Below are 14,653 nucleotides of genomic sequence, written 5' to 3'. Positions count from 1 at the left end.
TGCTTCTTACTATAATAATCTTATGTTTACTCTATATATTTTTGCAATAAATGTAAATGGCTCAAAGATTTATTAGATCCTTCCCTTAACTTAGCTGGAATCTTTCCTATCTGTCAAGTAAGTGAATTCCACATATATTCTTTGCAAGAAAACAAAACTCCTTATTAGAATGACAAGGAGACTAGTTGTATAGCCCCTAGCAAAACCATGTGACCTTGCAGAATGGCATCGAGTTCTTTGAGCATAAGACATTTATATATGACTGGTTGATGTTAAATTTCCTTCTGGCTTGAACATTATCATTTTGTTTTGTTGTTGTTTGTTTTTGAGACAAGCTCTCATTCAGCCCTGAGTGAGCTCAAACCTATTGTGTAGCCCAGGATGATCTTGAACTTCTGATCCTTCTGCCTCTATTTATGAAGTGCTGAGATTAGAGGCATGTGTCTCCCTCCTCAGTTTTATGTTGAGCTAGGGATTGAACCCAGGGCTTCATGCATACTAGGTAGGCAGTCTCTGAAATGAACACCATCCTCAACTCTAGAATACAAATTTAAACATAAATTTCCCTTGGAAGTGTCCTTATTCATTCATACTTTTATTATTTGAAGTCAGAGAGGGGATATACATTAAGAGTACAGGAAGAATGGATAAAACACTGCCATTTATCTGTGGCCTCCTACTAGACTGGAAAGTTCTACCCAGTTAGTTACAACTAACCTCTGCCTGTCAGTTCTTGGGGGAGGTAGGGACATTCAGGAGTGTGTGGTGTGGTTTCATGTTTGCTGAGTAAGAGCCTGCCCCGCCTTTGCATCTATTCAGTGGATGTATTAATTTGTTCAAACACAGGACAGGTGATCACTGTCAGTGTAGCCGATATCATTGCAAATTACTCATTCAAGGATATTCTAAGAAAACTGGCAGGAGAAAAGCAGACTGACGTGGCTCCAGCTTCCTACGATGACAGCTACCTCGGTAAGAACCATGGCTCCAGATGTTTGTACTTTCTCAAAAGGCAAGGAAATTAAATGTATGTGAAATGTTTAGTCCTGACTTATGTGATGTCACCTGAGATCTTTTGAAAGATTTCTTTCCTATTATTTTGAGTAGACCCTTACATTTTTTTTTATCACAACTTGTTTTTTTCCCCAGACATAATATGTAACATACATGATTCGAGCTGCTATTTTGTAGGTTCTTTAACATGTTCTTATGAAAGATTGCTGGAAGAAGACATTTGTAGTAGCAGGGCTTCTGCTCATGCTATGGGGCAACATGCTAGCAGCCTGGTCCAGTTTCAACAAAATCAGAAAGAATCTTTCTAGATTCAAGACTGGTCTCAAATTGTATCATATGCAAACCACATGATATCCATTTACTATTACTGTTACCCACCTTTGGTGTGCAACCAATTTTGATTGCGCTGTGCATTGAAAAATTAAATTACGGCTTTGTTTTGTCAATGCAAATGGAACTTTGCTTTTGAGCTCAATGACATCTGTGGGCCACAATCATGAAAGGAATTAAGAAGTAGCTCATGATCGTGATCCATGGCAAAACCTGAACACAAAGGATGTCTCATAGGAACTGTGCTTCTTGGTGAGGAATTTGCAGCTTTTAAAAAGCAACAGATGCCACTCCCACTTAAAGCGGCTGATGAGCATGCTCTGAAGGCTGATCTAAGAATCTGCCTTTTTTTTTTTTTTTTTTGGTCGTGTTTTTTTGTTTTTTTTTTTAATTTTAATTTTTATTTTGCAATACAATTCAGTTCTACATATCAGCCACGGATTCCCTTGTTCTCCCCACTCCGGCCCCCCTCACCTTCCCCCCAGCCCACCCCCCATTCTCACCTCCTCCAGGGCAAAGCCTCCCCCCGTGGACTGAGATCAACCTGGTAGACTCAGTCCAGGTAGGTCCAGTCCCCTCCTCCCAGGCCGAGCCAAGCGATCCTGCATAGGCCCCAGGTTTCAAACAGCCAACTCATGCAATGAGCACAGGACCCGGTCCCACTGCCTGGATGCCTCCCAAACAGATCAAGGCAATCAACTGTCTCACCCATTCAGAGGGCTTGACCCAGTTGGTGACCCCTCAGCCATTGGTTCATAGTTCATGTGTTTCCATTTGTTTGGCTATTTGTCCCTGTGCTTTATCCAACCTTGGTCTCAACAATTCTCGCTCATATAAACCCTCCTCATTCTCATTAATTGGACTCCCAGAGATCCACCCGGGCTTAGCCATGGATCTCTGCATCCAGATCCCTCAGTAGTTGGATGGGGTTTCTAGCACGACAATTAGGGTGTTTGGCCATCCCATCACCAGAGTAGGTCAGTTCGGGCTGTATCTTGACCATTGCCAGCAGTCTGTTGTGGGGGTATCTTTGTGGATTTCTGTGGGCCTCTCTAGCACTTTGCTTCTTCCTATTCTCCTGTGGTCTTCATTTACCATGGTCTCCTATTCCTTGTTCTCCCTCTCTGTTGTTGATCCAGCTGGGATCTCCCGCTCCCCCAAGCTCTCTTTCCCTCGACCCTCGCCCTTCATTACCCCCACTCATGTCCAGGTTGTTCATGTAGATCTCTTCCATTTCTCCGTCATTGGGCGATCCCTGTGTCTTTCTTGGGGTCCTGTTTTCCAGGTAGCCTCCCTGGTGATGTGAGTAGCAGTCCAGTCATCCTTGTTCCACATCTAGTATATTGGTCGTGTTTTTATTTAAAAACAGTGTGGCAGCTCTTCTTTACAACTGAGAATTAGTCTGAAAGTGTTCTTATTGCTGTGATTATTATTTTCTGCTAAGTGAATCTGTAATTTTTTAATTTGGAATAAAATACTACCATGGTAGCACTTTCATTATTTTCTAAATATTAACACATTTCTTGTCAAATGCAATTCCTTTGTTTCTTTTCTTTAATATAGGATATTCAGTTGCTGCTGGAGAATTCACTGGGGACTCTCAGCAAGGTGAGAGACATCATTATACTTAAGTCATTTTAAAAGCATGGAGGACATAAGAAGTCTTATTGCAAATGGGATTGATTTTCTTTGCTATGCAAACATTTATATGATGGAATGTATATATCTGTATGATAATATTTTATAGAAAATGCATACACATTGGCACAGCATTTTGTCTCAAAGACTTTCATAAGAATAATTCCAATCCCTATAAAATCTAAGTAAGCAATTAAAAATGAGGACAGCTGCCTAAGGTTATGAATGAAAACTATACAGATGGTTAAGTGACTTAGATATGAGCCACATTGGATAATAGATCTGAGTGAGAAATCAAGATCTCTTTTCTCTCTAAAGGATAGTATCACACATCACAGATGTCCTTCTCCACTTGACTCCAACCCAACATGCTAATGTTTCCCTTTCTCATTTAGACATACCGTCCCCAAATAACAGAGTAATAGTAACAGAGAATATTAAAATCCACATTCTCGTAGACAGTCTTTATTTTTTATCCTGTTTCCAAACCTCTGTTCCTGTATCCATTTCTGTCTTTCCACAGTATGAGAATTTTTTAGGCCAGTTTTCAAATGTCATTTCCTCAAATCTGTCCTTAGTTTCCTTCAATAAATGCCAATGTCATCTCTTTTCCCTGTTCTTCTAAGGTCTTTGCCGCCCATGAATTTCTTGCAGACTTTTTGTTTACATACTATGTGCCAGGATCTGTTAAGTGCTGAGTGTGCAGAAGTAAACAAATTGCCCTTAACTTCAGAGATTACAATATTCTGGATCTGACAGACAGAGACACCTGCCTAAAAATTGTAATTAGTATTAGTGATTAGTATTAAGCACAGAGTAAAGGACTTGAAGAATGGGAGGGTTGAGGACAAGGGGGCAATTTCCACAAGCTACGATGTATAAAAGATTGGAGTAGTTAAGAAAGTCATCAGCCTGGCCAGACTTCTATACTTTGATGGTTAATGGGATTGGGGTAGAGAAAGGGAGACAGGACCAGTTCACACTGGGTCTTATGGATTGTAAAGTTCTAAAATTACATGGAGAGAAATCACAGAAGATTAAACAGAGGAGCAAATACAATATAAAACAAAACAAAAACAAGGAAGGAAACCACACTAGTTATTTCATGTAAATTTGCTTGGGAAGAATAGCATGATATATAACATTTTTATGTTAACATCTGGCTTCTTGAATGTAAGATCTATGTCTTATAGTTATTTGTCTCAATTCTAAAGACCAGACAATATTCTTTTCATAAAAGATTCATCAAATAAATAGCCTGAGAGTAAGAGTTTGAGTCAATTTTAAGTTCTGACTCTACTGACAGTATTTTTTAGGGTACCACAACCTCTTGATTGTCATTTGCTTCTATCTGAATAACACTGATGCTATGGAGCCTGAACTATCATTTTAAATGTTGCACTAAAATGCATGTTACATTTAAGGCAAGACAGGAGCTTATACTGAACTAGTAATATTTATTGAATGAGTCAGCTGCCAATCAATATTTGCCATTGTCTATCTTGTTTCATATCAACATTAACTATCTTCTCTATTACATGAGTTTGACTAATGCACAGATGTTCAAGCACAAATAAAATCTGGCTATCTTTTTGAATCATAACAGATCTTTTAATAGTTTCATATTCATGTGTACACAAATCAAAATTCAATATAAATGTTTTTGCAGTTTCGTAAAAGTTCAAAATAATCAGATTTCTAAAAAAGAATGCTTTTCTTTAAATAAAAGCTAATCCTAAATGAGCCTCTCTTTCCATTACTTTTCATGCTATGTTCACATCTAGTTTTTTAACTGTAAGATCCATGTCTTATTGTTATTTGTCTCCATTTTAAAGACTAGACAATATTTGCTCATAAAAGACTCATAAAATAAATAGCTTGATAGTAAGAATTGGAGCCAATTTCAAATTCTGACTTGAGAAAGCAGTATATTAATCTGTGAATGTGGCACATACCTTTAATCCTAGAACTTGGGAGGCCGAGGCAGGTGGCTCTCTGTGTGTTCAATGCCATCTTCATAAGGAGTTCCAGGATAGCCAGGGCTACACAGACAGATCTTGCCTCAAAAATAAACAAGTAAACACAGTATATTGTAGTAACAAAGGGCATGGACTTTGAATCCGGAGCTCTGGCTTTCAGCCCTTCACTGCTACTAATTTTAAGATCTGAGACAAATTATCTAATGTTTTAGCTTCCATTTCTTCATTTCTAAAATATAGGTGATAATAATAGTATTACTTGCAAGGATTAAATCATGTAATTCTATATATTGATAAAACAGTACAATGATCAGCTGTAGGAAAGCATCAGTAGATCACAGGCCATCAGGGAGAGTCTGAATAACTAGTGACTTTTTAAAAAAGTCGAATCTCTCAACCACTGGCCTAATGGCTTACCAAGAGAATTGTAAGGAATTGCTGAATCATTTTTTTTCTATATCATGGCATTGGGTTCCCACAGCTCTCCAAAATAACACTCAGTTCCAACTCAAAGAAACAAGTAAGGGTTTTTAACCACTCTAGTGACTAACAGTAACTTTCATTGGATTTTAGAAATATCTAGAAAATGCATTCAGACTTTATGTGAGTTGAGAATCTGTAAAACAAAGGCACTATCAAAGACATCTCAAACAGTTCATCAGGCCATTGAGAGTCTATGGGTATCCATGCTCATTATCAATAAGACAAGTGGGGAAGCTCCGTGGAAGGGAATTTGAGAGACTAAAAGATGGTTCAGTGAGCAAAGTGCCTGCCGCACAAGAGTGAAGACCTGGGTTCAGATCCCCAGCACCCCTGTAAAAAGTCAGGTGCAGCAGCAAGCCCCTGTAATTCCAGCACTGGGACAGAGAAGAGACTCCTTGGGGCTCAGTGACCAAAGTCTAAGTGAAATGGTAAGCTCTAGGTTCAGTGAGAAACACTGTCTCCAAAAACTAAATCACAAAATGATAGAGGACTATACTGGATATCAGTCTTTGGCCTCCATACACATACTACTAGTTGGAGCGCACACACACACACACACACACACACACACACACACGCGCGCGCACGCACACATGCACGCATGCACACACACACACACACACACACACACACACACACAAATAACAAGATAAAGAATCATGAGGAGAAGAAAAAATAATTTTATGATCTCTACACGTGGATTCTTAACTTGGAATGTTTGGCCAGCAGGATTGGCCAAGGTCAATCAGCAATTGGTCCACGGATGAGCCTCATCATAATTGAACCTCTAAGGATGTACCTTTGTGGCAGTATAAAAGATGTCCCTATAGTAGAAGTTAGCAAAACCTCTGTGATGTTTAACTTTAAATCACACACAGACCTGCAAAGACAGGAGTATGCTCTAAAAGGCAGAGGTACATGCTGTCTAGTACGCAAATTGCAACAGCTCAAAGTGTGACTTTTGCTTGTTTTCTATCATCTGTAAAAAACAAAAACAAACACATAGGAAGAGAGCAACTGCAAACCTTGATTTCCAGCTTGTAACCCTCTCCATCCAGCCTCCTTCATTTACAAGGCACCATCTTCACCCTCTCCATCACTCATTTACAAGGCACCATCATCTTTCCACTTGACTGCTAAATGGCTTTAAATATACTGGGAGCTGAAGAGATGACTCAGTTGGTAAAGAACAACTCATGCAAGCATAAGAACCCGAGTTCAATCCTTAGAACCCATCTAACATAGATGGCTTGTGCTTATAATTCCAGAGCTGGGGAGGCAGAAGCAGGTAGATCTCTGTGGCTCACTAGCCAGCCAGGATAGTCAAAATAATTTCGTAAGCCCCAAGTCCTAGTAAAATACAATGTGGACATTCTCCTGAGGAAAAAAAAACACCCAAAATTCTACTGTGACTTTTTGGCATTTGCAAACATGTGAACCCATACATATGAATACACATATACAAGCGCATTAATGAATGAATTAATGTGGTTCCTCCTCTAAATGACTCTTCTTATTCCTAGAATTGGTTGCTGGGATTCCAAGAGGAGCACAGAACTTTGGATACGTGAGTACCAGGATACATTCCAGATCTGTGTGCACTGAAATGGTTTTCCCATGTAACTTTAAGTCATTTTAAATGTCCTTTATTTATGAGTTTCTACTACAGGAATGTGCTATTTTCCTACTCAATCCAATAGGAAGTAAATGCAATTGTATTAGTTGCATGGTTTCTGGGGGTTGATGTGAAATAAAAATGTGGGGTGCATTTTTTTGCAAAGAGTCATAATTATCCAAAACACAGAAAAAATCCTTCTATATTTGTATTTATTTTCTCCTTGCACAAAGGCTACCCAAAAAGTGAACTTTTCTCCAAGTCCCTAACTTATTCTTCTACAAAGGTATTTGAAAATAAATGCACATTCCGAAGTGTCAGGTTTGAGATGGGTAATATATAAGCCCATCATAACTAGTTACCATGAAACATACATAGAAAGAGACCACAAAAAAAGGGCATATGGGATGAGGGACATAGCTCAGTCACTTAAATGCTTACTTTGGAAGCAAGAGGACTTAAATTTGATCCTCAGACCCCATTGTTAAAAAAGTCAGACATGGTAATCCCAGCATTAGTGGAGTGGAAACAAGCTAACCCCCTTAGAACTTGCTGGCTAGTCTGCTTAGTTCAGCTGGCAAGCATCAGGCCAAAGAGAGATCCTGTCTCAAAGAACTAGGTAGATGTCTCCAAAGGAATGGTGACCTCTGGCTTCCACATGTACATGTACACATGTTCAACTGCACCCACACAAACATATGCATGCAGCCTTACAAGGATCTAAGATGGGCACAGTGGTGCTGTTATCAACCACTCAAGAGCTTGATAAGTCAGAAGAATCCAGAGTCTGAGGTCAGCCTAGACTACACAGAAAGTTCCAGGTCAACTTATGTTGTAAGTGAATCCCTGTGTCAAAAAATAAATTTAAATAAAGTTCAATCTAGACAACATGCAATTTGTAGGTTTGTGTTTGATTGAATAGAATTAAAAGTGATATTTTTCTATGTGGGTAGCATTTAAAAAGCTTATTTTCCCAAAGAGCCATTTATTAGTCCTCATAATAGCATAAGCACAAACATTTGTTTAGAACAAAATAGTGATCAGACAAATTAACTGACCAACATGCTAACTGTTGCCTGTATCCTGTTTTTTAATTATTTCTCCTCTTTAGAATCATAAGCATGTTAAATTACCTTTTTCTAAGATCATTCTTGATGGCTTACAATTTTGTAACTATTGCATATGGCTAACCAACTACTATACTTTGTAAGAATTTTAAATGATTTAAATTTCAATTGTTTAAAAACAGCTTCTCTGATTCTGTCAAATAATGTACTGTCTCACTTTTGCAATTTCAGGTCTCTATCATTAATTCCACAGATATGACCTTCATTCAGAATTTTACTGGTGAACAGGTAAAGACTTTTTGGCTGTTGTTTTGAGACAGGGCCTCCATCAAACTATCTTGAAACTCACTGTGTAGCCCAGGTTGGTCTTGAACTCACGGCAGTCTTCCTGCCACACCCTCCCCATCATTGGGATTTCAGGTGTATACCACTATACCCAGCCTAAGGGAAAGACATTTTAATGCAAAATGGCTAATGTTCACATCATGTAGTCATTCATTCAGGAAATAATGAACACTGGATACAATGGTGCACCTAGTCAGTCCCAGCCTCAAGCAGCTGTGTGTGGAAGAAGCAGAATGGGGAAGTTGATTCAGCTTTAGATAGTGATTAATGATTTGAAGAAAATGAAACAGAATTAGATAATGTGGCGGGGATAGTCCAAAGGCTGGAGGCCTCTACAGCAGAATGTCTAACACAAAGCCAGTGGCAGAGGATGTGAAGGCTTTCACACAGGAACTAGCTGGGCAAATCTGAGGCTTCTGAGGGCTGCAATGGCTACAAGGAAGCAAGAATTAAGTCAGAACTGAGGGTTCTGGTAAAAGGTGTGACACCTCCTATAAGCTCTAGTCTAGAATCTTCTAGTTTTAGGGGTTTTGCCACACCCACTTGTGAAATTCAATGCACACTGTGAAGCTGACACTAACAACCTGCATTGAGCTCGTTTTATCTCTTTGTGGTGCTGAGGATAAAACACAGGTCCTTGCACACATTAGCTATGTGCTCTACCCTGAGCTAACCCTTAGCCCTTATTTGTTTTTGATAGTCTCACTATGTAACTCAAAATCCCCTCTCCTCTTTATCTCATATACTAGGACTATACACATGAACCACCATGCCCAGCATGAGCTCTGGATTTTCAAGGTGCAATGAGGGCAAGCCCAACAGGGAACCACTTATTAGCAGGGAAAGGACTCCATATTCTGTCAGAATAACCCCTTGACCACTATATAATATGTTTAAGACTAAGACTTAATTGAAGTCATGGAAGGAATAACCCAGGGTCTTTTTCAAAAGAAAGAATTGTTTGTTTATTACTTTAATATTTTTCTTATATTTTGACCACATTCCTTCCTCTCCCTCAACTCCTCCCAAGTCCTCCCTTCCCACCTAGCCTCATGATCTCTCCTCTCTCTCTCTCTCTCTCTCTCTCTCTCTCTCTCTCTCTCTCTCTCTCTCGCTGTCTCTCAAAAAAAGAAGGGAAAAGAAAATCAAAACAAAACACATGAAACAAAACCATAAGACCAAGGTCTTATGAGGTGGCTAAGTAATTACTAGTGATAAATGGCACCCTCAGGTAGAGCTGGCATTGAATACTGGGAATAGCAAAGAGGCCAGTTGGAAGTTCTTGGAAATCCTCAATAAAGGACAGAGGCTCCTGTCAATGGTGTGTTTGAGTAGGTATGTGTGCATGTTGCACACATTAGCTATGTGCTCTACCCTGAGCTAACCCTTAGCCATTATTTGTGTGTATGTGTGTGTTGGAGGGGTGCTAAAGAGAGCAAATCAAATGCTTCCTTTTGCATGCAGAAATTCCTGGCAAGAAATTGAAATATGAAGAAATTCAAGTTGGTTTTCTTTCTTCTCCATGTATATTATCAAGGACTTCAGGAAGGAAAGAATTGCAAGATGTGTTTAGTATTTAGGATTCATAGCTTCCCTCATTGCAAGCCAATAAGCCAAGTTTCTACAGCACAACAGACTGTAAAGCGCAAAAGCAAAAAGCCACCAGATGATGAGACCACAGAACAATCTCATTCTATTGCAGATGGTGTTCCATGTACACCAAGGGTGAGCTCTCCAAACCTCCTTCCTTGTGACAGTAGACTGGCTACTCCCAGGTCCTACCCTGTTGGCCAGAGTGGGTGAGCCTGGTTTCTTCTCTTCCTCACTACACACTAAGCCTTCCTCTGAGCCTCAACTTTATATACAGTCCTGAAACACTGTTGTTTTAGGTTCCTTCCTTGAAGAAATCAGGCATTTATCTCTATAGCCTGTTCTTAGCTGAGCCACTCTTGTGAAGAGTTCAGTGGCCTGAATACAGAATGCTACCACCTTCCCAACCAAAGATGGTCTGAGTCCTAGGTTTATCTGGGTATTGTGACCTGATGAAATTTTCCATTTTTTTTTAAAGCACTGAAGATAACCCTGCCCTGTAGATGAGCCATGTCCAGAGAATCAATTGGCAAGGTTCTTAAATGGGCAGAAAGGGCTTTTCATATCTTGCTGTCAAAATTTGAGGGTCCAGGTACCCATTGTGATGAAATTTTCAACATGTTATTTCATACCTCTCCTAGAACTTTGTTGGATGGTAGGTATAAATGAGGCTGGGGTGATAGTGAGGTGAATGGTTTGGTAAGTTTTGAGTAGTTCTTCTGGAGGGATTTTGTGTCACAATGGAGTGTATTCTGGTCCATACATTGCTCAGGCATTGCAGGAAGGAGAAAGCTCAAAACATAATGAAGTCTGCCTTCCATGGAGCATAGCTTCTAGTGGGCTGTATTTTGATTGAATCAGTGGATGGTGAGGATAAGACAGCTAAAATATCAGATCACAGACTAAAGAAATGAAAGTGGGGCTACAGTGTTTGATCAGATGCTTGTGATGTGAGCATGAGCATCTGGTTTTCTGTCTCTGGTACCCATTGAGGGAGGGGCAGGCACAATGGTAAATATGTGTAACCTCACTGCTGAGGAACAAGAGAAAAGAAAATGTTGCCAAGACAGGCTAGCCTAATTAGTAAACTCCAGATTTGGGAAAAGTCTCTGTCTCAAAAAAAATATGGTAGAGAACAATTGAGGAAGAAACCCAAATATTGACCTCTGACTTCACCCACATGTGCACACACAGGCACCTGCACACACTCATGAACATGTAGACAAACACATACACACACAAAGAACAACATTGGTAAAATGAAATGATGAGCCAGACTGAATGAATTATAAAACTATTTAAAAGCAATTCTGAGGGAAAACTGTGGGAGATTATTTTACAGCATTTACACACACTGAAAAGATTTGAGTCTTATTAAATATGATCTTACTATAATTTATGAATTGTAGATTTCCTTAAAGTTAAAATCATTTTGTGATTTAATAATATAGAGGACAAACTAGATAGCATGATTCCTGCTTAGTTTTTCTGTCATTGAACTTATGAGTACCATATGTTGTGTAGTCAAAAGATTTCTTGTGTTCTGCCTGGTCTGCAATCTGGACAAATCTCTCTCACACACAGTCCCACAGCTGCTTATAAAATGATCACTCAGAGGCTTAATATTAATTACAAACTGTATGGCCTATGGCTAATAATTTTTGCTAGCTAGCTCTTTCATGTTAAATTAACACATTTCTATTAATGTGGCCATGGCATTACCCATCTGTTCGCATGTTGCTCCTTGGGCATCAGGCTGGCATCTCCTCTGCCTCTGCCTTTCTGCTTCCTGTCTCTCTTGGATTTCCTACCTGGCTCACCATAGACCAGAGCAGCTTCTTTGTTAACCAATCATAACAACACATATTCACAAAGACATCCCACAACACTTCACCTTTTCTGTCTAATCAAAAAGGAAAGTTTTAACTTTAACATAGTAAAATTACATATAATAGAACAGTTATCAAGCAAGAATTATAGTTACAATATCTAGTCTATTTGTATTAGGCAAAATTAAAGAAAATATTTTATCATCTATCCTATATTTGTGAGTCTAAAGTTTCATATCTGATTTATCTTTTATTATAACCAAGGAAAATTATAACTATCTAGTATTCAACTACATCAAACACCCCAGAAGAATATATTATCTAAGTAAACAGGAAGTGCATTGTAAGCAACTTCCAAAGTTCTAGAAATGACAGACATCTAGCTGCCTGAACAGTCACCCAAAGTTCCTCTGCAATGTTGGGGTATCCATCTTCAGCCTATAGGCCTAGAGTCTCTGGTAGACTTTTTTTTTAATTATAAATGCTTGGCCAATAGCTCAGGCTTATTACTAACTAGCTTTTACATTTTAAGTTAATCCATATTCCTTATTTATGCTCTGCCACATGGCAGTACCTTTATTAGCAAGGCATGTTCATCTCCTGCTCCCTCTGCATCTGGCTGGTGACTCCTGATTCCACCCTTCTCCTTTCCAGCATTCTCAATTTGGCTTTCCTGCCTAACTTTATCCTGTTCAGCTACTGGCCAGTCAGATTCTTTATTAACCAATCATAGCAACACATATTCATAGTGTACAGAAATACATCCCACAGCAATGTTCATTGAGTCTGCCATGTGGAATCTCAGAGCTGGACAGTGTCACATCTGAAAATGCCCTGAAATTCCTCCACATGTGGTGGAATTGAGTTGATTCTGTGGGGTTCAAGATGGCTGATCCAAGTTAAAGCACTAGATATCACAGAAAGACTAGCAAAGACCGTCCTAACAGTTATATCTCCCAATTGAATGGGCCTAATGTATCCAGAGGCTGTGCAAGCAGATGTCAGGGTTATTGTGGAAGGAATTATTCATTAGGTCAGAGGTTAGACTAAATGACTTGAACACTTGGAACAGGTTCAGGGGTCTATGAATGTAAATGGAAAAAAAATGTACCACAATGAAAGTTATTTCTCATGAATAATTAAGAGGTGACCATAAGCATGGCTTCCTGAACACAAAAATTATTATTGTATTGCAGATGGCATCTTATTTCGGATATACAGTGGTGGTATCAGATGTTAACAATGATGGGTAAGTTTATGAGAACTTCCTTCCTGCTGTGTGTTATGTGCATACATAAAAGATGTTATATATTTCTTTCACCGAACACAGCCTTCTGTACTTCCTGAATAAGATAGAGGCCCTCTTGTTTTAACATTTGGTTCAGGACAAGAGGATGCATCTAATAAAGAACTCTGTCATCTTATTTTATGTCTTGCTGAGATTTTCCACATCTGCCACTTCTAAAAAGAGGACAATTTTGTTTGGTTTTACCCTGATGTTATTCAACAAATAGCCATTGACCATTCAAACACCACAGCCAGTTAGGAGCTTGCTCATCTATTTCTCTTTGTGTCTAGAGGTTCTCCCTCCATGTGATATGATCATAAAGCACTTTACACACTGATGAATGTTTTCCTCTTTATATTGCTCTAACTAACATATCAGTAAATTCCATAGAGAACATAAAATAATTTTGTTTTTCAAATCGTAGCAACAAATTAGAGTTGAGCTTGAACTAAACTCCACTACAGAATTGTGCTTATATGAAAGTAATTGTATAAAAAGTAAATGATTACACACCTCTATGTTTTATCAAAGCATTTGAGAGATAATTTGGCAATATATCAAGAAAATCTCAGCCAAGTATGGCAGTGAGTGTGTTTCTGTAACATAAGCCTTTCAGAAACTGAAGCAGGGGCATTGTGAGTTCAAGTATACACTAGAGTATATACGATAGACAAGAGTATATAGCAAGGGAAAGATAGGGCACAGGAGGAGGAGGAAGGGGGAGGAATGGAGTGAGGGAGGGAGGGAAGAAGGGAGGGAGGGAGGGAGGGAGGGAGGGAGGGAGGGAGGGAGGGAGGGAGGAAATCTTTAAGTTGAGATGTACTGCTCACCCATGTAACAAACGTGGTTGGAGAATCTCGCATGGAAAGCATCATTCTCAGGCACCCAAAGCATGGTACAAGGTGAGTGAGGCAGATGGCTCTTTGCTCTCCCAGAGATTGCATGTTTTTGTATAAAAGCAAGTATCTGAAGGATCCTTACTGCATTCCAGAATCAGAACCAGTCACTTCAGATAGATCCTTAATAACTTACTTCTCTCTCACATTCACAACACTGGAAATATACTTTATATATCATGGTGTGGCATATGAGTGGAGAACAATCGAGTACTTTCTGTATGTACTGGAAAATGCTTTTACTATTATCCTTTTGTTGAACATACATTTGTTGTCCACTGTGCATGGGCTGAGTGCCACACTACCATGAAAGTTATGTTAGCGCTGGGGATGTAGAAGTTATATCCCCAGATTAATAAGTCAAGTAAGGAGTATGTCAGATGCTGGTATGTTCTATGCAGAAATTGAGCTGGAAGTGAAGAAGATGTCTTCAGGAGACAAGTGAATAAATAAGCTATGGTAAACCTAGAGAATAAGGCTTTATTCAGCATTAAATGATGTGAGCTGTCAAAAAAAAAAAAAGACATGGGAAAAACTTGAACTCACATAACTAAGTGAAAGAAGCCAACCTGGAAAAGG

The 14,653-nt window shown here is 39.1% G+C and overlaps 1 protein-coding gene across 1 annotated transcript in view; it reads left to right on the top strand.

Annotated features, from left to right (window-relative positions):
• Itga8 (integrin subunit alpha 8) overlaps positions 1-14,653 on the top strand; it is a 180,223-nt gene that overhangs the window by 43,342 nt on the left and 122,228 nt on the right. The window contains exons 7-11 of the mRNA XM_059263596.1: positions 847-972; positions 2,908-2,952; positions 6,968-7,011; positions 8,358-8,414; positions 13,087-13,139. Of these exons, the coding sequence (XP_059119579.1) occupies positions 847-972; positions 2,908-2,952; positions 6,968-7,011; positions 8,358-8,414; positions 13,087-13,139 (325 nt within the window). The remainder of the gene's footprint in view (positions 1-846; positions 973-2,907; positions 2,953-6,967; positions 7,012-8,357; positions 8,415-13,086; positions 13,140-14,653) is intronic.

This window comes from Peromyscus eremicus, chromosome 5 (genome assembly GCF_949786415.1).
Source record: "Peromyscus eremicus chromosome 5, PerEre_H2_v1, whole genome shotgun sequence".
NCBI lineage: Eukaryota > Metazoa > Chordata > Mammalia > Rodentia > Cricetidae > Peromyscus > Peromyscus eremicus.
Note: the sequence above shows the minus strand (reverse complement) of the source record. Positions and strands in the feature narration are given on the sequence as shown.